The following is a 24,412-nucleotide window of genomic DNA, read 5'->3' on the forward strand; positions in this document are numbered from 1 at the left end:
CTGCTTTTCTCCCCCACTCACTCATTAAACAACTCCCAGTTACCTACAACTTATACCAGAGTTTGGGCTAAATCAACTGAGGCTGACTTTTCAATCAACGACTTCCAACCAACTATCTTAACATACAGAGATGTAACAGATTACAGTTACTGGACTCAGCTTCCATTTCCTAGGGTGCCAAAAGGTTCAGTCACTTGCATTCTGCTGTAGACAGAGGAAGGAAGTTGTGAGAAGATGTGTTACTCATAGCAAAATCCACAGATCCGGATCAGCAGCTTCGTAAAACTCTGAGGTGTTGGTCTATGCAGCACACTCTACTGGTGAACAAGCTGTGCTTACAGTGCAAACTGAAACGCAGCTCTCATTCCTTAGTCTCAGTTGCCAGAGGTTATACTCACTGAAAAGGTGCGATGGATTCAGATGGGAGGTCAAATGTTGATTTGTTGGTCATCTTGTTGAAGAAGAATTTCCTCTTGGAGTTTTTGCTGTATGCCATCGTCCAGGGATCTGGCAGAAAAGTGTCACAGGGATTAGACAGAAGATGGAATGGGGAGAAGGGCATGGTTATAAATGGTTATAAATGCACATATAGTGCAAGCAGGGACAAGGAATCTATAATGATAGTGACCCTCCTCTTACTTCTTTTCCCTTTCCTCCCTCAAAACCACCTACTTCTCAAACTATTTGCATTTACTGAGAAAATACTGTTCTCTATGCATTAAAAAGCTATCATTCCAAATAGGACATTTTCATGTACTGCTATATATTCTTAGTGAAGAATTATGGTATTTAAAAAAGAGTGAGTTGTGTAAATAAATAGAACTACCCACACAATAGCTAACCCAACTGCAACAGAAAACAAACTATCATAAAAATACCTTCAACTTTACCACAATCTAAGCTATGTTCACCACAAACGGTTAATCTCTAGCCACTGGAATACCACCATTAAGTTTTTGCTAAGTTAAAGAAGGAGTAAGCTTCATCAGTTATTTTCTGCTTGGAGATACAGAGAAAAGCAAGATAAAAACAAGAGACTCTCTCTCCCTACCATTCACAGTCCGTACAATGTAGAGTCCCGTGGGTACGAAGTGCCGGTCATCTCTTCCTGTGTAGGACAGTCGGGGTATTCCCCCTGAACCTTTGATGACTTTCATCTCTAACCTGAATGTTGAGAGAAGACAATAACAGAGTGATTAACCAAACACAGCATCTCCTGTTTCTTCCTTTACAATCATCTTGGGCACAGCGTATCATCTTGGGCACAGCGTGCCATCTGCACACTCTTTCCAGAGCATCACAGTGAAAATACAACAGGATAGATCATCACATCCCTGAGCATTCAGTCTCTTGCCTTCTCTGTGTGGCTAGAGAAAACAGCCAGAGCTGTACGTATATGTCAGGTAGCAAATCTAGCACAGCAATGTAGGATCTGTGATGATCTAACACACTTAATGTAAATGGGATTCCCATTCCAGGTTTGAACTCCTAAACTTTCAAGCCATTGACAGTTCTGCACAAATACTGAAGTGCAGTTGCTACTTCCACCACTGTAAAAACACATTGGCTATGTCTATGGTATTAGAGCTCAGCAGGAAGATTCTCTGAATCAGCATCGTATCAAAAACAGCAGCCATTAGCTACAGGAGCCGTACAAGCTCCTTGTCCAGGACTCCTCAAGCACATCTCTCACCTATGATGTCCATAGGCTCTGAAGTGCTTCATTTTTGCTGGTCACTTACCTCACAAAAATCTTCTCCATCTCCTCCAGTCTGTACACTTCCTTCACTCTGGGAGGAAAGCAGGAGCAAGACAAAAATGCATTGTAAAAATAAAATATACATATATTTTAAAGAATTGTCATCTTCTTCTGTCTCAGCTGTAGGGAGTGGTCAAGCAGTTCATTTTGTATAGCACAAGGCGGCCAAGCATGACTAAGGTCAACCTTCCTCCTCAGCCTAATGCCTTATTTCTGCTGGCTTGAGAAAATGTGACATCTGTATGCTCACAGCCTCTCTTACACTATGAGCAGACAAGGATATAGAAGACTTTGCAAGGAAAACACTAACTGAGCACTAGATCTACTACAACATACATCTGAGACCTGCGCCAACCAGTCCGTCTATGATGAAAGCACAAACAGCTGATAGGTGAAAGGAGGGTACAACTTCTCCACTATCAACTTTGTTTCAGATATTTGAAGAGCTTTCAGCCTTTTTCCAGTGAACATAACAGAACTATGCAATTCAGTCTGAAGTTTAACTCCTTCAGCTCCTGATCTTCATCCTCTAACACAGTGAAACAAAAACATGCAAGGCTAAAAAAGAGGAAGCACTCACCGGATCGGGTTCATATCTGGTCGGCTAGGTTTGGAAACCGCTTTGACAAACTTCTCTGCCAGCTGAATCCTGAACAAAAACAAAGAAAATCCTACAATCTAGCTAGATCTTTGGCACACACAGAGGGTAAGAGTTTGATTAGACACTTCAGTACTTGCACACTGTCCCCACTCCTAGCCAAATAGGTATCGAGCAACAGGATTTTTTTTTCCACCTTACTCTCCCAGTTTAGTGCCCAGTGATACTGGGTGCTGCCCATTAGGAATGGGCCTCCGTAGCCTCCTCTACAGGCCCACGTGCTGCTGAACTCATTGACACACAAGCAGGAAAATAAGACAAGTGGAGACATCATGATGCTAAGGAAGGAAACAGAGGAGCTCTCCTTCTCTCTAAGCCACCTATCAGCTATGCTATACATACTCCCAAGATGTTCTGTTTATCCATATTGTGCCTCACCTCAGACTAAGAAAGGAGCTAGACCTGACCTCAATACACAGGGACAGTATAAACATAAAAGAAGCTCTACCTACTTCACTTCTGAGGGGGTTCATTCACAGTGCATCTTTACACAAGAGGTTCAGCCAAATGCACTCATCTACCTGTGCTCAGCTCCCATTAGCATGAACAATGTTTCTCAGTCACTCCTACTTGTGTAGGAGAAAGAAGCTTCTCCAGAGATTACATACCTCTGGTTGAAATGCTGGTTTCGGACGTCATTGCCATTGAGTACCAAGACATCAAGTATGTGGATAGCACTGATTTTTCGTTGGGCTTTCCCCTGCAGAAAGGAATAAATAGACTTACTGCTCAGTCTGTAGTCTGTTGCTATTTCAGTTTTGGTTTGTAGCCTGTTTTTGTGGGGTTTTTTTTGCCAGTCTATTATTTTCTAGCAGGAGAGCAACTTTCCAGATACTAGAAGCAAGCAAATTCCCTGCAGCCCGTTGTACATTAACTTGCCATCCTCCAAGAACCGGTGTGTGTCAACTACACAATTGTCTCAATGGAAGGAAAGACAGAGCAGGACCACAGCTATCATCCTTAGCTCTCTGGCACGATACTGCCTCATCAGGGAGCACAGCATAAAGCCCAGTGTACCACAGCATCCTCATTTGAGGTGCCACAAGAGAAGTAAACTCCAGCAACAGTTAGCATTGTGAATATACCTCAAGGATGTTCTTCCAAGACCTGCAATTGCTACTGTGCAGTAATGTACCCAAACAGACACAAAACACATTAAGTCTTAGTGGCAACATTGTCATCTACTGCATGTAGGCCAACAGCATGTCAGGTACAAAGGAATTTCAAAACAATGTTAAGAGCTCATCTCTCTGACACTGGTCAGAAAGAAGGAACTTAACCCAAAATTGTTTCTCTAAATAACAAATGCAAAAGACTCTCACCTATCACACATGGAACATTCATTCTGCAGTATCTTACAAAGAATAGGTGCAATTGCGCATTGTATTTGCAGCTGCTCTGTAAGAGAGAATAGCTTCCTACCTCTCCTTTCAGCTCATGAACAATCTCCACAGACAGAAGGGTATCTCGTGGCAGCTCAGTTTTCAAATCCAGTTTTGTCCAGCGGTCTGACTGGCGACCATCCCAGGTGTAGATCTGTGATTTCTGAGTGTAGAAGGCAAAGTCAGATTCACCCAAGGCTTCATGAAGGGATGTGTGGAAGAGAGACCTCTGACTAACTCCCGAGCACCCCTCAGAGAATCTTTTCATCTTAGGCTGTCACAAGCAATTTCTTTGTGGGAAATTTTAAGGAGGAATCAATCTCTACAGCAAAGGAACAAAAACATTGATTCTAATCTGTCAGTGTCTTTTCACATCTACACAATGAACGAAAAATAGAACATCTTTAAAAGGACAGTGAAGATAATTAGAGACACTAGCAAGAGTACAGGTCTCTGTGTAAGCTGGAATTACAAAAACGGGGTTAATTACTGTGAACAGCACTGAAGTCAGGAGAAAAAAAAAAAAACATACAATAACTAGCAGCATTCAGAGCTGTCAGTGAGGATTCTTCCTGACCTTTGAGGTCAGGAAAGAATGGGATGAATCTGCAAGGCAAAACAGTACCACTAAAATGAACCAGCAGAGCTCCTAGATGTAAAGTCTGACTGTTCTCAGGCCTTACCCCTAACCCCAGGAGGAACTTCTGCTCACTTCCAGACACCATACACCGGTAATCGAACACTTGGCGGATCTTTTCCAGTGTACTGGAATTCAGAGGAGTGGGTTTGTAACTGAAGGCATCGATGTCTGTGCCCTAAAGAGCAACATATAGAAAGGCAAGTTAGACAAAATACATCAACAGGTAGGTAAGTGCAATTTTTGCACAAAACAATAATCCAGGACTAAGTTCTTCATCTTTTAATTACTGCTGGGAAAAGGTCTATTTGCATGATGGAACTCAGAAGAAACTTCCAGGTAAGGTCTCACCTGAATCAGTTCAAAGAACTTGGACTTGGGATCTGAAGATGAGGGAGCAACACGAGCCTGATCAGGAATCTGAAAAAAAAAACCAAACAATTGATAATAAGGGTTATTCATCTGCACATTCACACAAACCTTTCTGGTTTCAATGTGTGGCAGACCATCCTGCCCCCTGAAACTACTGCTCTTGGGACTCCAGTTATTGGAGAAGTTACCTGGCAAACAAAGTCTCACATTTTTCTCAAATATAATGTAGGCATGCCACGTTTCATAGGAAACAATGGGCAGCTTCCCAAAGTTTCAAGCTAAATCTTTGAATTCATCCACATTTCAATGAAACACTACCGTATGTACGATACAACTGCAGTCAAAAGCTCAGGAAAGAGACTCTTCAGAAAGCTCTACCACCTGGAAACCACTAGGTGCTAAGTTCATTCAATATTCTATAAAATCTTCTCAATTGCAGCAAAGCAAAGCAATTAAAAGCCTGTTCAGTTAAGTCATGCACCAAATTCACAAGCACCATCCTTTCTGCGTACATGAATAGCTTCAAATAATCCTTGACTTTCCTAAAGGACAATGAATTAAACCTCTGGCTAGAAAGTTTCATCTGTACAGCAGCTCCATTCTTATTCCATCACAGCAAGGATGCCTTCATTATCTCTCTGCCTTGCAGCTTACTTACCCCCCATAGTTGGAGACACTCCTTTCGGATTTCAGCCTGTCGTGGCTCAATCAGTGTCCTCAAGAGAAAAGCAGCAGACTATTAAAACAGCAAAGCCTCTTCCTTATTCTTGCAACATTAACATATCCCAGCCCTATCAAAATTGCATCTTTCAGTATCTGGCTTGGGAATGACAAACAAGCAGTGCTCCTCAAAAGGTTATTCTCAAATTGAGGATCTTGCTTCCCTCTCCACACATTCCCAACACCCTTGTTTAGTTTTGCTTCAGTATACGTTACTGATACTCAGCCTCTATCTGAAAGTATCGTTGAGGCATCAATACTTTCAAGAAGTGAAGTGTTAGTATGAATTCATGCTTACCTCCAAGAGATGGAACCTACCAGCCCTACTTACAAAGAGCAATGAAGACAAAAAACAGTGCTAATATTAGGATTAACTCTTACAACAACATCCAGCTTTCACGCTCACTCAGCTTTCTATTATGTATTTTCTCTGAATGACACCCAAACTTAAAAGCCACGACAGGGCAACAGCTATACATTGCAATGACTTTAGTTTTATATGACAGACATTTTTGTCACGTGCTTTAGGTAGTTCTAAGTATGTTACTTAGATATAATGAATCATCCCTGAAAAATTAAGAGCTATGGACCACAATGATGTTCAGTGTAGAATTGAACATATCAGCCAGGATGGTATTGTTCACATTTTAAGCTCACAGTCCTTCTAAGAAGCAGGACCATTTAAGGTACTCAAAACATGCAACGCATGGAAGCCATCTCAGTAAGGGTGGTAACAAACCATCAACTTTCAGGACTCCAGCTACTCACACTTTTCCTCAAGAAGCTGAGGCAGAGCCACAAACAGAGCTACCTAAAAGCACTATTAATTCTCCTGGCTCTAAAGGCCAAGCAGTGTACCAGCTCAAATTAAGAACACATTAAAGAAGGGCAAAACAATTTGTTTACGGTAGGTTAATTCAATAGCCACCAAAAGCCAGAGGAATATACTCACGTATCTTGAACAAAAGCACGAATTTTAGCTAGTGCCTTTATCTGAATTTTGCAGTGGCTGAAAGAGAGGGAAGTTTCAGTCAGAGAGCAAGCTGATTACTGCCATCAACATTATTCTACATGGAAGATTGATGGAACAACTGAAGGAAACCTGTCTGACCCCCAAAGCAGTGACTGATCATCATCAACATAAATCAAAGTGATAAGGCGGCCACTGGAAAAAAAAATAGGTGGTAGCTCTATATAGGAGGATTACATTCAGAGGCCAAACATTCACTAATAGCATAAAGTATTTCTCTCTGTGCAGTACCCCTTTGCTCTGCTTAGCCTCTCGGGCAGCAAAAGCAGAGCAGTGTAAGCAGCATCAACAAGCACCTCCTTGAGTGCAAGCAGCTGCAACTGAAAGCCAGCAGCCCTCACTGCTCACAGGCACTCACTTTTCATTGGACTGGACGATATAATCGTAGAAATCCTGGTCATCTTTGATCACATTCAGTGGGACGACTAGATTCACATCCACATCAGAGTTGCGCAACTGGTTGAGTCTGATGTTCACCATGAAGAGATATTCTCGCACATCATCAATCCCAAGCTTTAATCCTTTGCATACCACGTACCTGCAGAGAGTGCCAGAGACACAATTTAGGATCCTCTTTTTGACACAGTCAACTTTCCTGCCACGCTCTCACTGTCAAGACAGTATTCCAAATCCAAGGAATTCTGTCCACCCAAGCATCCCCAAGAAGGTGAAGTCTAACCAATCATGTCTTTACATATCACTTTCTACTCTCTGACAAGATAGGGAAATTCAACCCTATTCAAAAAACATCACAGAACTCCCTAACGTAGTAAATCAATTGTGCTAAACTTGACAAATAATAATTTCTGGCTTCAATGGAAGCTCGATTGCTTCATGCAGAATAGAATCTGTTACATACTTAGTTCCACTGTTTTCTCTACAGATGGAGCTCAGTACACGCAGGGAAAAGCAAGCATACTTTGGCAAATACTTTCTTTACCTTGTGAGGAACCATAATTTGCTAGCCATCTAAAATGCTTCCTCCTACAAGACAGTTGACAACTGGGTGAAGTCACAGAATTTCCATTTAACCAAAACCATCTGTCGTTGTAATCAGAGATCAAACTTTGTTTAGCAGTCCCTCATGCTCAAGAATCTCACCTCTCTGAGTTAGCAGGGCGGCTTGTCACAGGTTTAAAGATGCACACACGCTCAAAGCAGCAATACAGCAGATAAACAAGCCCCACGCTGAATGGAGTAAACAGGTCAAAGGTTTTGCAGACAAAATGTCCTCCTGGAGCAGAGAGAAGAAACGCACCAACATCAGCAGACTACAAACACACAAGGAGATATCAGGCATCTCCATAAGGTTATCTTCCACAGGAAAAAAAAAAAGATAGATTTTCTTTTTTTTTTTTTTTAAACAATAAAACAGCACCTAAAATACTTTCATGAAGCAGGCCAGTGGGGCTCCACGAACCATCTTCCCCATATCTCTTCCACAAAAGGACAAGCAGTTCTCTGACCATGCTCAAATCAACACGCATTCTGCCTTGAGAGCAAGACTTCTACCCACTCTACCCCATCCCTTCCTAGGCCCAAACTGTATCCTATGGTACTGCAACATGCTATATAAAAGCCTTTGCAGACAAAGAGCTCTAACAAGAAGCTTGACACTGGAGGAAAAAACTAACAGATACCACCAAAATAGAATAGAAGGAAAAATGTCTATGCCACCCTTAGCCCTCAAACAGGTTTCCCCACTACCCTAAACAAAAAACAGTCAATCTTATGAAGTTGTATCTACCCAGAGAATAAAAACTTCAAAAAGTTGCTCCTTTCACCATATTATGCTCAAGCGGATACTGCTAAGCAGATCACTGGTTCAGGTATATCTGAACACAAGGCACAGGATAAATGATAATGTGATAATTATTTTTATCTTCTGTTCTTGCATGTATCAGCACCAAATGCTAACTAAAATCTGCAGAAAAGAGGAACCATCAAAACTAGATACAACCATAAAGTCCATCACTTGGCAACAATGGAATCTACCTAAGACAGCATGAGACATCAGCTGGTGTTGATCACAGAGATGGCAGATTTAAAGGAGAAAAGCCACAAACTAAAGGGAAAATGAACCGAAATAGTACTGCTCTGCTCCAACCAGCCAGCCAGAATATTTATAAAGCAGCTGGTCCAACTGATACCATTAAGCTCAGATATACTGCCCAGCAATTACACTAGTGACCTTAGTCCAAAGACAGCTACATAACCTATTGTTAAAATGCCTTAGTTCAGAGCTTTTACCTCCTGCTTGTAAAGAAAAGCAAAATAGACAGTCTTATTTTTCTGCCTTAGTTCATTTAGCTTTGTGACAACTATCTCGGAATGAATGCATATACATTCAATCCTGTGCAACCTAGCCTTGTGACACAGCAGATGTCACGGTATGTTAATAAAAATCTACAGCACCCTTCTGCAATACCACCCACACCTTAAAGAAGGAGGAAGAAGACTGATGGATAAAACATACCTGTCCGGACAATGGACAGTGCCATAAGAAACTGACAGAGCATCAGCTGTTTGCTTAGGATTTCTTGCAAGTTCTCCTGACCCTCCACAGAGAAGCCCTACAAAGAATATAGCGTATAATTAGCGTTTCTATTGCCCAAGCAAACAATTCTGCACAGCTGACTCGTGGAATAACAATAATTTCTTTACAATACAAAACACTGCCATGAGGAATTTTAATGGCAAGCCTTAATTTCACATTGAAAATACAAACACATGTCAAGTATCTTAACACACACAGACTGAAGTACTAGTTTTGGTCATGAGTGCAGGAAGGAAAAGAAAGGGACCAACCCCATCAGCCATTAAGAAATGCACTCCTTTGTGATCGGTATTGTCCAAAACAAAGTTCCGGAAGGCAGTAATGTTCTCAGGGCGAGTGATATCTCCATCTCCATCAATCCCTCCTTCTCCTATGGGGAAAAGGGGAGACAATTACTAACGTGTTTGCAAAGTAGACTAAAAGATCAGTACATACAGGTGAACTGTTGTATTCAATCAGTATTTAGTCAAAAGCTACGAAGACCTTGAGAGGTGAGTAAGCATTAATACTTACATTCCCTGGTTCACCACTAAAGATGCTCGTTAGTCTACGAAAATTATTCAAATGTTGTGGTCAGGGCTAAACAAAGCCATATAAAAACCATGCTCAAAAGACAACTTGCATGTTAGCTGCAGCAAATGACAAATCCCTCACTGCCCTCCTCTGAGTCAAGAGCTGCATTACAACATCAAATTCTCAACCAAGGAGAAATGGCAAATAGCTGAATCTACTCAAAATGTAGGAGATAGTTTCACTGAACAACTCACCTGTTAGCAACATGCTTTTTTACAAGCAAGGCAAAATTATTCACATGGTTTGGTAGCCTTCAACTCTGAATTAGCATAAATCCAAAGGAACCTAATTATCTATGTCCAAACACAATCTAACCAAGAATTTTAAAAAAAGCAGCCCCCAAAAACATTCACATATAAACAAGTCTGTAAAGGAAGTAGGAAAATGCAAATACGGCTTATTTGCATGAATGCTTAACAGTTTTTCCATATGGGTTTTTTAAAAGAGATACATTGTCCCCTAGGCTGGCATTTTAGAAAGCTAACCTAAGGCATATTCTAGAGGTTATCAATTCTCACTTTGAAGAAGACTGAACTTCTAGTTAGCATCAGTCCCTACAAATTTTCTACAGCTATAGTTTCTATTAACTGAAGAACTGCAAGACTAGAAAGCAGAAAGATCAGGATGCACAATTGTGCTTTGATGACTAAATGCCTCATCAATCATGCTGTCACTAAGCAAAGTGACACTAGAATTTGTTACCATTCTTTTCAACACAAATATCACGGCAGCCTACTTTCTTCCCATCACTGAAAGAGAGTTTGTACACATCTCACTAGACTTTGCAGCATAGCAGACATAAACAGAATCAAGAAAATGCATCAAAGTCATCGGGCTACTCACTTCTCCACGTATCATCCCTCCCTCATAAAAGCACCAGTCTGCAGTGAGTTATGAAGATCCAAACAGTGCAACCATTAGAACAACGCATTTTTCTGCCTTGCTACCCTTGCCGTGAACCTTTTCTTTAACTCATCTAATCTTGAAGCACTAACTATTCTCTAAGAGTTCATGGTTAGATGTCACCAGTGGCAAATTGGCTACCCTTTTCTCTGCAGAACAAACATGTTTGAGTTTCCTTTACATAGCCTGAAATAATAAGCAGCAAGGCTATCAATCCTTGTATTTCCCTACCTACTCCAAGAGGCTATGCAGAAATGGGGTGCAGATGTATCATACAGTGTAACAGGCTACCACACACAAGGTAAGATGCAGTAATTGTCTGTGTACACACAGTCTGTCTCAAAGGCATAGTAACATCTTAAACCTCTTTAGATTAAATGGGTCATTTAGTCACAGTGATTCAGATACAGCTTCTAGCTTTAATTTGCTTTATTCATCTTTACTGAGGGTCCGCAATCAATTATGAAAGTAGATTTGCAGAGGTCTGATACAGAAGCATACTGTCAGTCAGGCAAGTAAGGCTTCTACCTCTGGCTTCGCTAACAGTCTTTGGGCAAGTCATCTCACTCTTTACATTTCAGAATTACCTAAGTCAAGTGAGAAAAATTACTGTCAAACAAGCATGTACTCTGCAGCTTTCAGATGAGCTCAAGTACAAACTATTACATCAGGACACGTTTTCTTGGCACAATAGAAAAAAGCATAGATACATGACTTGATAGGCAAGTTCACCAATGTCAACTCCTGTCTCAAAGGATAGCCCCTTCCTACCTGACAAAATGATTCTCTAGAAACAAGCTTCTCTTAAATTCCCATGCTAGTATCAATACTAGTTGCACTCCTGATACAGAAGCCGAAGCACAAGCAAAAACATCAGACAAAATTCATGCATGTGCTACGTACCGTAGTAAGGTTCAAAGAGCTCACTGGAAGCAGAATAGAAGTCCTCAAGTTTAAAATCGTTTGGTCCTTTCAAGGTCATGCCAAATCCTTTTGCATGCCACTTCTTCCTCCACAAGACGTACTCAGAGAAGCCCCCAGGACCAGCACACACATCAGCAAAGTAGAGCAGTTCTGCATCTCGCTCCTTTATCAAGGGCCTCTACAAAAGGAAACTGAAGAAATTCTACTCACCCAGTAACAGCTTCCATCAGTCAACCCTATCAACTGCACTACTCAGCCAGAAAACGTCTTTCAAAAACTTGTTTTTCCAGCTAATGTTCTAAGGACTCTCCTTTCTCCCCAGTTTCTCCTCTCTGAGAAAGTACTGCTTTGAAAATGAAAAAGAGGTCCTCACCCCCTGGAAGTCCTTAGGGTTTGTAAACATGTAGTCAAAGACATGGTCCATATTTGCCATCTTCATTGCAGCTCTGTGAACACATAAACAGGGACCTGTGAGTTTCAACCTCGGCTCCCACAACTGAAAGTGGACGTAATGAGAAGACGACCCACATAACCACAAGTGCTACAGACCTGTTCAGAAAAAAGACTCCGCGGATCATCTCATAGGGGTTAGATCTTGTTCGGGCTCTGCGCATTTCTTCTCCATCCAGCTCATCAAATACACTCTGCGCAAACAGAAACCAAATTAACCTGAACTTGACATAGGCTTGAAGGATAGATATGAAACATAAGGAGAGAGAAGCACGAGCATAGATAGGATGCTTAGCAGCCTACGCTATTGATTCACCAATATAGAACGTTTTTCTGTCACGTAATGATATAGAGTCATAGAATCCTTAGAGTTGGAAGGGACCTCTGAAGGCCATCTGGTCCAACTGCCCTAGAACGAACAGGGACACCTTACCCAATTCTTACTCAAATTTAATGACACTGAAGAATTCTGTACAGACAGACAGCTCCAGAGCCTGACAATATGGCAGCCATCTCAAAAGTAGTCACAGATGAAAGTATTTCTCTTACACATACACACACACATACTGAAATTCATAAGGGCACGATCAAATCTAGATCGAAAAATGGAACACACAAGAAAAGAAAGAAAGTTCAATTCCTTAGCTCATTCAAGCCTACAATCTTTCAGTTGAAGTGACTAAGAAATGGACACCACTGTTTTCATTCATCACTTTGAAGGCTGAGGTGTAAAACAGGCTGCTGAACAGACAGTAGCAGCCAAAATTCCAGGTCACACCAGTGGCACAGATGTGAGAGAGGATGTGTTGAGCTCCTGCTGATCACCTAAATAAATTACTCAAACTCCTTCAATTATTTATTTAACTTGCTTCCACAAAACTTCAATTCCTCTCCAAGAAAGGGGACTCACCTTGCACCGCAGGACATTAAGTAAAAGCTCTTCATTGCAGAACTCCGTTTCATCTTCAATCACCATCTTCCTCTTGAGCAGGACGAGAACACGTAACAATTAACAAATATGCAATGAGTCCTTTCAAAATGCAACATGAACTTGTGATGGATGAAGCCTGTCAACCACATACTAGGTGTTATTAGCAAGAGCATAACCAGCAGGCTGAGGCATTATTCTGTCCTATTCGGCATCTTACAACTACACTTGAAATATTGCATCCAGTCTAGGACTAGTCAGTACAAGACAGACATTGACATACTGTAGTAAGCCCAGCAAGTGGGCCACCAAGATGACGAAGGTGTAGTAGTATCTAGCATGTAAGAGACTGAGGGAACAGTTTGTTTAGAATATAGATAGAAAAGGGAGATTCTATTCCTGTCTACAACTACCTAAACTGAGGAAAGAGAAAATTGACCTAGGCCCTTCCCAGAGATGCACAGTGCTAGGAGAAGAAACAATGGATGCAGGCTTCAACACAAAAAATGCTGATTAATGAATAATTATGCCAATTGGGTCATCAGACTGTGTAGTAGATGCCCGAATAGGCTGTGAGACTTTCATTCTTGTAGATATTCAGAACTCGACCAAACAAGGCCCTAAGCAAGCTGATCTAGAAGGATGTGCTTCAAGCAGGAAGTTACAGTAGCCACTTCCACAGTTTCCCTCCAGCCTAGATTATTCGACGACTCTTCGACAGGCAATTGGTTCAGGCCAAGTATTCATTCCTGTGTCATCTTAGGCTAAGTACTAGGATCTAAAAAACTACCTTGCCCACAGTCATCCACTCCTTCAGCTCCTGGGCATCAGGGATTTCTGTGGTACACTCAAGGCACCAATCCACCTCCTCATAGGCACTAGGCTGCAAACACAAGACATAGGAAGAGTCAAGAAAATTTTTGCTAGCACAATGTAACAACCAATTGTTCCCCAATCCTACCATAATGGGTAAAGCCATGACTTGAGGGCTGTTCAGGTTTTCTTTTTTTTTCCCCTTTGCCTAAAACATGCTTCATTGCTTTGGATGGATGCAAAACAAAACCAACAAACGACCACACACCACTTTCATCTCATCTGATATTTTATCAATAAAGCTATAGCCTAGCATTCTCAAGGTACATTTTAGAGACAGTGCAGAGACATTTGACAGAAAATATTCTCGCAGTGCTTCACACATCCGTTTTTCCAATTCTTTATCAAAGTCTCCTCCAATTCCATGACTTTGATTCAAGGCTTAAATATTTTGAATAACCTAGGGAAGGAATTGTTTTGGCAGTAGAGTTCAAAGCAATGAGACTTCTTCACAAGGACAGGCTGTTAACATCTGCTTACCTTCTTATGTTAGTTATAACATCATCATCCACAAGGGCAAAAGATAAATAACATGTAATTGCTGTAGGATGCAGAAACATCGTGAAGAATGACCCTTAAAGCAATGAGCCTACAAAACACATTTCAAATTCCTCATTCTAAAGGAACAACTTCCAATATTATTTCTAATTACTGAAAACAACTCAAAGAAAGAGAGGAAAGTACAATCAAGTGCAGCATAAATAACTTGATAGCACTGCTGCCCTTGATTCACAATGGCTGGGGCCTTTTGGCTTGCCCTCCAGCTGACCAGATCCCTAGGATTCTGTGCTGTGCTCTTATTTTTTTGGCTTGTTTGTTCTTTAAATACAAACATAAAGCAACTGTTTCACATTGAATAGTATCAGAACTAGGCTCTGCTTTCCTCACAGCACCTATTTCAATTTTCTTCCCTTTTGAGGAACTTGACAAGATACAGGAATAGGACATTTCAGCATTTTTTTTTTAGGATTATTATACAAACACAGAATAAGATACTTAAAAAACATCACCTATTTGAGCATGAAAAACGATGACATACAAAATAAAACAAAACAGCTTGGTAACAGTTTTCCATCATGTTCACTACTACACATTCAGGAACAAACCATACAGATCACAGCAACAATCCATCTGAAACTGACTTGTTGCCAGAAAACACACTATCCCTGAAAAAAATAGAGTCTGGGTCTATCTAGCTGAGCCACTTGACGGTAGTACTATGTCAGCACTGGAAGAACATTCCCTGTGGGCAAATCCTGAACACAGCAATGAAAAGGTACTCAAAACAGTAAAGACTTACCTCTGGCTCATCCTGCCAATCAATATTCAGCTCCCCATCAAACCCTTTGAGGGTTAGCCCAAAGCCTCTCCTTCCCTTCTGATTGGAGGCCTCGACAATATCCTTCCTACCTTGGCCATATTTTCCCAAACCTTCTCCTTCCCGGAAGCCCATCTTGGCCTACAAAGACAGAAAAGGGAGCACAATGAAGCGAGTGGATTTAAGATTACATACTGCAACTGTGATCAAAGACTAGCCCAGAAAAAGAGCCATCACACTGGAGTGACCTGGAGCCACAACCATCAAAAACAAACAACAGAAAAAGCAAGATGTAAAGAATGACATTTGAAAATACAGCACATTAGGAAAGGAATAGTGTGCTCCAACAGAGAGAGACATTCATCACTGTGTTCAGTGGGTTTATAAACTAAAAGACGCTGGCACAAGAACAAATTCATACTGTGATATTATTTGTTGTGGACGTGCTGTCACATATATTACAATATGTTAAAATTCACATAATACTCAGAGAAGGAATGCAATTCTGAGGACAGAATTTTGAACGGAGTAAAGAACTATTTTCCTTTCACCTACCAACTCATCTAATCAGACACTCAATCTTTGCATCCAAATTTAAGAAACCTTAAAAAGAAAAGCCTTCTGAATTTAGAGAGAACCCTCCAAGAGAAAGACAGTCTTGTGCTAGAATCAGCAAACTATAGCCCAGCTACAAAAACACACATGGACAGATTCTGAACGATCAACGATCAGCAACAGGATTTATTCACAGAGGAGCGTATCAGCAGCCCCCAGCCTTTGGATCCCACTGAGTTTTGAATTCAGGAAGATTTCAAATTTCCTGCTTCACACAGACGTATGACACAGCTGCTGGCAGCAATTCGTTTCCTGGAAAGGCAGTACCTCCCTGTTCCCACTTCTATTAAGAACTAACACTTCCCAGCTTCTAGTAGCAGACTGATCTTCTCACTTGGCAAAGGGCAATACATGCTGGCATACCACTGTGGAGCTGACTCCCACTCCTGAGAAAGCAGCACAAAGCAGAGGGAGACCCCATTTCAGTCCTCCTTTGTGTCCTGGACTTCCCTCTCACATTTCAAGTAATACACAACTGCGTCTCACCATCCCCTGTTGCCCCAGGAATATAATTTTTGTTTCTCTTATCACAAAAAGAAATTCTTTCAGGGTAACGGGGTATTCCCAATATCACAGTGATGGAGTTTGCATACGGAGATGTGTAACAGCAAGGACACAGAGATGCTTCACTTCTCTAGAACTTGCTATTGCCTCTATAGTCAGGAGAAAAGTTGTCAAATGTGAGACTAACATGAGAACCAGACCATGATTTCCTTAAAATTTTCTAAAGAAATTCTTTCTCCCCTGCACTATCAGTCTGTAATTAGGGGGCTGGTGATCATCCCTAGAATTTGGCTGTTACGGTTACTATTGTGCATTTCCAAAAAACTTCTGGCCCTATATAAACTGGGGCAGCTCTACTTGAAATAAACACCTTAACAGTAAAGGTAATAATTCTACAAGGGTACGCCTGTCAGCTTCTAAGACCAAAATGAATTAATATCAACACAAGAATTTCTTAAGGTCCTTCTGACAGATATCTGTCATCTTAAACATAAGTGCAAAATAACACAAGGTAGGGCTCTTTTCCAGCTCAGCAAACTGCCTTATTCAAAGGTCTCTTTCTTCACATTCATCATCCTGTTCCAGCACCTGGAACATGAATCAACTTTTTTTTAAACAAAGTCCCCTCAACAAAGCTGTCTCTGCCTTCCTAAACTGCTTACTAGACGGATTAAAGAAGCAGAGAGCCCTGCTACAAGGAGGACCAGAATCAGAATCTCAGAAAAGATTGATCTTTTCAGTTTGCACTCATGAGGTATTAATAGTTTGGTCCAAAACTGTTTTGACCTACCATGAGCTTTTGGGAGACACTGTTATACATTGAGTAGCGGGACGAAGTACCCTCCACAAGAGAGTCTTGTTTGAACTCATTGTTGAAGCCAAGTCTTTTTTCATCACTCTCACTCTCAGACCCACTGCTGCTACTGGAAGACTCTGAAAACAAGAAAAGTGAAAGAAGTGAACACACACTAAAACAAAACAAAACAACCACCAAGACATCTCAGTAACCCTATCAAGAACTACACAATATGACGCACCAGGTGAGTAGGGAGGGAAGCCCTACAATCCACTGAATACTTTCCCTTTTCCTGAGCTGCAATCATGAGGAGAATGAAGCAATGGCACATATTTCCTTCCAGAAATTTATCTAGCACCACAGCAGTCCTACTAAAGTCAGTACCGTGGGGCAGGCCATAAAGACTACTGAAGCAGCAATCCACAGCAAGCACAGCCACACTCTTTGTTAGACCTCTGCCTCTTGAGCCTCTCTTGTTCACTGACTACTAGAATGCATTCTGTGCTTCTCTGCACAACTAGGTGTTGAACTGTACAAGTTACCTCAAGATAATTGTTGTCAGCAGAGATTACCTTTCCTTGTCTATCACTTAAGAAGGAATTAGATAGCTGCACACAGGTATTACAAAAAAAAAATGACAACCTAGAAGAGATTGAACTTTCCTTAATTTTTTTCTAATTAAAAAAAAAAAAAATGGATCTCTACTTTCCTGTTAAGGATAACTGAACATGAGAGAAGCAGAAAGAAACAACTCGATAATTAGTAAAGAATTGTGATTACCAAGGTAAATTAGTGAAGGCCATTAGCCAAGAAAGTGAAAGACACAACAGTGAAATACGTGGCTGTAGTTGTAACTGCTTCAATGTGTTCAATCCCTGCTGTTGAACTGTCCACCTTTAAGACAGCTACCATGCTGGAGGTTATAGCATTAACATTTGAGACTTTCAGCTCAAAACAAAGAATGCTGTGATGCAGCATGTTTGCAATAGTATATTCCCATCTTACTTTTCAAGCACCTGTCACACAAGTCACATTTCTCCTTCACAAAGTTCTTAGACATTAACAGGATCAAAAAGATTTTACTTGAGGTCAGTTATTGCTTTCTACTTCTCCAGTCCTCAGCTTCACTAATCTTTGCTACCTGCTTTTGAGCTGCATTTTATTTTCCAGGGCTCACGATGGGTTCTCAAACACAATTTGGATGACATAATCTTAAAAAAGTCTCTTTGCAACTCTTCCTGCTTTTAACATTTGCAAGGACATGTACACACACTGTACCCTACCACTGCCACTACTATCAAACCAACCACTCACCTTTCATGCATTTTCCCTTTCACTTTCACTTCCTTCTATGTTGACACCCTTTCCTTACTAACACTTGACTGCCACAGGAAATACCAAGACTGAGAAGTACAAAGAGTGTGAAGTATCATCCTGGAACAGGTTAAAGCACCTCACAGTAGGGACAGCAATTGTGTAGGGCACTCTCCTCATCTCTGGTATACTACAAGTAAGAAAGCACTCTCTGGCTTGGGGAGGGGGGAAGGGAGGAAACAAAACAGTGGGCAATTCAGTTAGGTAACTCTGAAACAGTTATTCTTTCTGAAACCAAATAAACATGAAATTTCACAACTTACAAAAAAAAAAACCATTCACACTGACACAATAAAAGAGATGGCATTGTAATGCAGGAGAACATGATAATATCTAATGTCTCGTGTTTATTTGTTTAAAAAAGAAAAGCAACACAAAATATTAGACATTACCATTATTATTATTATTGTTACTGCACAACTCCTCACTACTGAAAGCTTCCAAAACAAAAATATCTCCTGAGACTGAAGAGACTACTGCTGTCTACATATAAAGAGAATTTTGGCTTTTGGCCATAGACTTGTCTATTTCCTATGTCTGCATTCATAAAATCTCAGACCAAAGTGATTACATGAGATTATTTTTTTTAAAGCTTAAAAAAATTGCCACCAAACAGATTTGTGAATTAAAAAAAAAAAAAAAAAAGAGTTTTTCTAGTTTTTCTACTAAAGACAAAGCGCAGTCCTGAAGTTCTGGCCATCAACTAGAGATGCCAACCACTGTTTGGGTTGGAAGGGACCTTAAAGGCCACTCAGTTCCAAACCGTGCTGTGGACAGGGTTGCCAACCACCATGATCAGGCTGCTCTGAGGCCTTGAATGCCTCCAGAAGTAGGGCACCCAAAGCTTCTCTGGGCAGCCTGTGCTAGTACCTCACCATCCTCTGAGTGAAAAATACCCACTTAACGTCTAATCTAAATATTCCTTCTTTTAGTTTAAAATCATTCTTTCTTGTCCTATCACTATCAGTTCCTGTAAGAAGTCTCCCTCCCGTTTCTAAGCTCCCTGTAAGCATGGGGAAGCTGCAAGGAGGTCTTCCAGAGCCCTCTTTTCTTTAAGCTAAACAAGCTCAGCTCCCTCAGCCTTTCTTCACAGGAGAGGTGCTCCAGCCCTCTGATCACCCTCACGGCCCTGCAATTCCTACTTCTTACTTAGATTCCCCACAACAACACTAACAACCTCCAACCGTACCTTGAGTAGTATGGTTACTAAGCTGAGCTTCATCGTCTGAAGTAGAACTGAGAGTTAAACCCAAGTCTTCCACCTTCTTCTTCTGCTTCTTTTGGGGACTGCTAAATTCAGGCTCAGTTCTTCTCTTCATGATTCCTGAAAGAAGATGACACTTGGTGAACACCACACAAGTTAACATTCTTCTTCACGCTGAAGGGCAGGGCACGCAACTCACACCAGTAGCATGGCAGCACAGATCACTTTATGCATTACCCTGCATTATACTTCACAACCTGAGCTGTCTTCAGGTAACACACTGGGTTTTGTGACCCTACCTAGCAGCCAGTTTAAGTAAAGACACAAAATCTATCCAGAAGCTCATTTATTACTAACAACTATAGCTTGGCATCCTTTCTACAAGCTCATTCCTATTAGACTCTAGTCAATGAGGACGACCCAGATTAATTAAATATATGACAATTAGCATTACTACTGAATCAAAGGCCTGTTTAACCCAAACACACGAGAAATGAGCAAACATTACCGTACGGAGGAACGCCGCCGCAGCAGAGATGCCCCGGGGCACTGCTCCTAACCACCGCTTAGCAAGCGGATTGCCACAGCCGCACACAGCGCAGCCCAACACCCGTGCCTTTACTCAGCCCCACGAGCAGCACCCGCTGCACTACGGCAGCGTCCTTCCGCGCGGATCTCTGCTTACTGAGGGTTTCCCTTCCCTCCTCTCTTGGCTCTCCGACTCGCCGGCAGCTGCTCCTCAGGCGCTGCCTTACCAAGGGGCCACACTCCCGCCGTACTCCCGCCTCACCCCCACCCACCCCGCACCATCGCTCCCCCCGACGCCTCCCTCCGCCCGACCCCGCGGTTCCGCGCCCCTCTCCCTGCACGCACCCCACAGGCCCGGCCGCGGCTCCACAGCGCCCGCGTCGGCGCCGCCCCGCCGGTTTCGTTTCCCCGCTGCCCCCGCCCCGGCCCCTCCCGCCGGTCCTTTCCCGCCCGGCGGCGCGCTCCAGTGACGCAGCGCCCGGCCGTGCCGGCACCGAGAGGCGCGCTCCCGCAGGCGCGCCGCGGGCAGCCGCGGGGCCGGAAGTAGAGAGGCTCTCCCTTCCCGCCTCAGCGAGGCCCCCGCCGCGTCGCTAAGCAACGGCTGCGCGGGCAGGGCCTGGCCGCCTGTTACCTCGCTGCTTTCCCTCAGCTGAGGGGAAGGACGCATTTAAAGTGTTTTCTGTGTATATAAAATACATATATTATACAGAAGGATGTATATGGAGCTTTGGCGGAGTCGTTAAAGCACCCCGTTATTCAGCACTTTGTGAGGGAGAGTCCTCCGTGCTTATGGCAGAGCTCAGCCCGGCGATGACTCCTGTGGGCCTCCCGGCTCTCCTCAGAGCCTGCCTGGCCCCGCCGGGCACCTCCCTGTGAAACAGCCGTAGCTCACTGCCAGAACTGGTTCTGTAAGGGTAGCAGAGCTGCAGCTTCTCAGCTGTGACAGCCTTGTCATGAGGACCTGAGGCACTAACAGAGTTGTCTTCTGCTTCTCACAAAGCTTGAAACCTATGGGCACACGCCTCAGTGCGCACACCTCATCCTAAAATCAGCAGCAGGAGACAGGCCTACTGCCCGCTACAAGGAAAGTGTAGTTTATCCAGCTGATATGCACATACGTGCATGAAGTTACAGCAAAAGGAAGAGCGAGCAGAAAGGAAAACACTGACTAGCCAGAGCAAATCTTTAGGAAAAACAAAACAAACAAAAACACCACTTAAGCTGGAGTGAGAGTATGTGGAATACGGGTCTATTAAATTGGTTGTTACCTGTTCTCCAAAGTTAAATGACTGTTGCTGAGGCTCACCAAGCACTAGGAAGATAGATTATATAGATTATACATAAGAGAAAAATGTTTGCCATCCTGATGTTGGAGCCCACATAAATGCAGTAGGATTTTAGAAGTCCCAACACTATTCACATACACAGAATTATAAAATGGCTTGGGGTGGAAGGGACCTCAAGGTCATCAAGTTCCAACCCCCTGCTCTGGTGCTAGACCAGGCTGTTCTGGGCCTCACCTAGCCTGGCCTGGAACACCTCCAGGGACAGAGCATCCACAGCCTCTCCGGGCAGCCTGTTCAGCACCTCACCACTTTCTCTGTAAAGAACTTCCCCCTGAAATCCAATCTAAACCTTCCCTCTTTGAGCTTAAAACCATTCCCCCTTTTCCTATCACTGTCTACCCTGGTAAAAAGTTGATTCCCTTCCTGTTTATAATCCCCTTTTAAATACTGGAAGGCTGCATTGAGGTCTCCTCGCAGCCTTCTCCAGGCTGAACTAAAGCCCAGCTCCCTCAGCCTGTCTTCATACAGGAGGTACTCCAGCTCCCTGATCACCTTCGTGGCCCTCCTCAGGACACACTCCAACAGCTCCACGTCTTCCCTGTACTGGGGACTCCAGACCTGGTCGGTCATCTGTAGGATCTCTTTCCCAGTTATTCCTGATGGCATAAATAGTATTTTCATCATCAAGCTACATGACGGCTCTCTCCCAAAAGTAACAGCAAGTCTTGAATGTGCACCAAGGCTGCTGTGGATCAACCGTGACCACTTGTAACTCAAATTCTGTATGCGACACTGTAAGGAAGTGTTTGATGCCATGCCAAGATATGTAACAGTTCAAATCATGACATCTGTGAGACACTCAAATAGGAGAATGAATGCTATGCCATCAGCCCAGCGTTGAGGACTATTATTCATGCATACAAAGAAGAGTTCTTCATAGCAGGTTCACAACCTGCTGATAAAAAAGCATCTCGGTTCTCTTATCCAGCCAAATAACAGTAGGAAGTGTTCTTAAATTGCTGGAATAAACAAAACATTGGTATCTCCCTAATAAGACAATTAACAGGGATTCATTTTATTCTCCTCCAAATCTATGTAAAAGATAAAGGTTTGATTTCATAAGGAAAGAAATTGCACTAGGCTTGCACTGTCTACTAGAAATTCATGCCAAATCCCATGAACATACAGAGGAGTACAATTATGCCCTTCAGTAGTAATTTCCAACCAGTTATTTCAACATTTAATAAAGATTGAAGAACTCATCTTATAAGCAAGACCCATCTTCACAGTACCCAAAGCAGGATCGAAGTTGCAGTAACAGCACCACTAAAAAAAAACAACAAAAAAAAACCCTACAAAATACTGATATTTCTCCTATGTAATCCCCCACCTTTGTCTGGATGCCCACACAGCAAATACTAAGCTACATCCCACACAGCCACCACAGAGCATACATCACTTATGCAGGAGGAAGCCAATCTAGGTAGAGAACTTGGGTGTGGGACAGGGGAGAATGGCCTGCCCCAAATAATCACAGAAGAAGGGACTTTGGGTAGTGACCTAATTTTCTAAAACATAGGTGAGCTATTTACAAATGCAGCATTTTTTCAGCTAATGAATCCCAGAACAGTTTCCAGTGGGATTAAAGACACTACCTTTAGGAACTGTATAACTGGGCTTTTCTGAAAGAAAAAAAGTAGTAGTATTTAAACTATTACCAATTTTGTTGGAGGTGGAAGAGATGGAAAAAAATCACTGATAGAACAGAGGTGTGCTTGACCTGCCCATAAGGGCTTTTTGTGTTGCAGAATCCTCAGTTTCCCCAAAGTACTGCAGTATTTCATTACCTTTACTTGAAACATTGGAAGGAAAAAGTGCTACCAGAAATCTCCTTACAGCAATATAAAATAATCTCATTACTTTCATGCTAGTCACTACGAACCTGGAAAAGCAAACTACTCACCCTTTGAAATAGCTTTTGATGCATTTGAAGACTTACAGCTGCCTCAGCTCTTTTAATTTATTTCTTCAGAGAGAAGGAGAACTGGAGTTTCTTAAACCTTTTGCATGAGGTCACACTTCTTAGTCTTCACAATCTTTCTGTTTTTCCAGCTGGTCCAAATCCATCTTGAAGTGCAGTCCTTAAGATCAAGCACAGCGCTACTATGCTGTGGTCTTGTTAGTGCTGAATAGATCAGGAAACACCTACTGGTACATATGACTTACCCTAACTTAAATGTTTGGATACATATCTTTGCAGCAGCATATTGTCTGAGTAATACCTCCCTTATTCTGTTCTCTGTAACTGCTATCTGACACATATTTTCAGTGCAGAAGTGTAAAATTTTATGCTTGATCATAGCCAACTAGATGGTCAAAAAGAGAAACGTCTGCACTTTAGATCTTTTTATCACTGAAAACTCATTTGTGAAAGGCACTAAGTTGGGAACAAAACTTCAAATAGTCTTACTTAGTTTACCTTTCCACAGCTTCTTTATGAAGCAGTATCAAAAGGCACACAAAAATTTAAAGATGCCTGCAGTTTAACTTGTCCTGTATCAAAATAACACTGTTTTAGTATGTTTTCTTCCTAACAAATAGGATAGTGGAGTACCTTTATGACAGCTCAGCAGTTGGAACTCATTTCCATACATATAGTCAACAGCTCTGGATCAGATAAGAGTTTTCCTGATGAACTTACAGAAATGGGAGAAGGGTCTGCTTTTGTCAATGACACGCTTTTGCCAGTGAACAGCATTATTGCTTAGCCTCTCTCCTTGAACCTTTACAAGTTAGGTACCTATTGATAAACAGAAAAGTTTATTACTCCATGTGTATCTTGGTGCACCTACTGGTAACAGTTTAAAAGGGTAATATACCACTTCTATTCGTAGCATGTCCCCTCTCGCTAGAACACGAAGAACATATTCTAGTGAAAATGGCACACTCTCAAAGCATACCAAAGAAGAACTCTGTTACCAGAAGAATCATCCTTTTCTAAAATATGCATAAACACCAACA

The 24,412-nt window shown here is 42.1% G+C and overlaps 1 protein-coding gene across 2 annotated transcripts in view; it reads right to left on the minus strand.

Moving 5' to 3' along the window:
• CMTR1 (cap methyltransferase 1) overlaps nt 1–20,528 on the minus strand; it is a 24,743-nt gene extending 4,215 nt beyond the window's left edge. Inside the window, exons 1-23 of one of the 2 annotated variants that reach the window (XM_419486.8) lie at nt 20,451–20,528; nt 19,563–19,697; nt 16,994–17,136; nt 15,067–15,225; nt 13,684–13,776; nt 12,876–12,947; nt 12,065–12,159; nt 11,889–11,961; nt 11,495–11,693; nt 9,367–9,485; nt 9,035–9,131; nt 7,660–7,792; nt 6,917–7,096; nt 6,481–6,537; nt 5,467–5,524; nt 4,788–4,856; nt 4,483–4,614; nt 3,840–3,962; nt 3,026–3,117; nt 2,340–2,408; nt 1,743–1,790; nt 1,052–1,164; nt 399–507 (exon numbers count right to left, since the gene is read on the minus strand). In XM_419486.8, the coding sequence (XP_419486.3) occupies nt 399–507; nt 1,052–1,164; nt 1,743–1,790; nt 2,340–2,408; nt 3,026–3,117; nt 3,840–3,962; nt 4,483–4,614; nt 4,788–4,856; nt 5,467–5,524; nt 6,481–6,537; nt 6,917–7,096; nt 7,660–7,792; nt 9,035–9,131; nt 9,367–9,485; nt 11,495–11,693; nt 11,889–11,961; nt 12,065–12,159; nt 12,876–12,947; nt 13,684–13,776; nt 15,067–15,225; nt 16,994–17,136; nt 19,563–19,692 (2,363 nt within the window). In that variant the 5' untranslated portion in view covers nt 19,693–19,697; nt 20,451–20,528. Of the gene's footprint in view, nt 1–398; nt 508–1,051; nt 1,165–1,742; nt 1,791–2,339; nt 2,409–3,025; nt 3,118–3,839; nt 3,963–4,482; nt 4,615–4,787; nt 4,857–5,466; nt 5,525–6,480; nt 6,538–6,916; nt 7,097–7,659; nt 7,793–9,034; nt 9,132–9,366; nt 9,486–11,494; nt 11,694–11,888; nt 11,962–12,064; nt 12,160–12,875; nt 12,948–13,683; nt 13,777–15,066; nt 15,226–16,993; nt 17,137–19,562; nt 19,698–20,085 lie in introns of both variants that reach the window. The other variant, XM_015283793.4, reaches the window with a different exon arrangement.
• Nucleotides 20,529–24,412: the final 3,884 nt, after the last annotated feature.

The sequence above is a fragment of the Gallus gallus genome, chromosome 3 (assembly GCF_016699485.2).
Source record: "Gallus gallus isolate bGalGal1 chromosome 3, bGalGal1.mat.broiler.GRCg7b, whole genome shotgun sequence".
Classification (NCBI taxonomy): domain Eukaryota; kingdom Metazoa; phylum Chordata; class Aves; order Galliformes; family Phasianidae; genus Gallus; species Gallus gallus.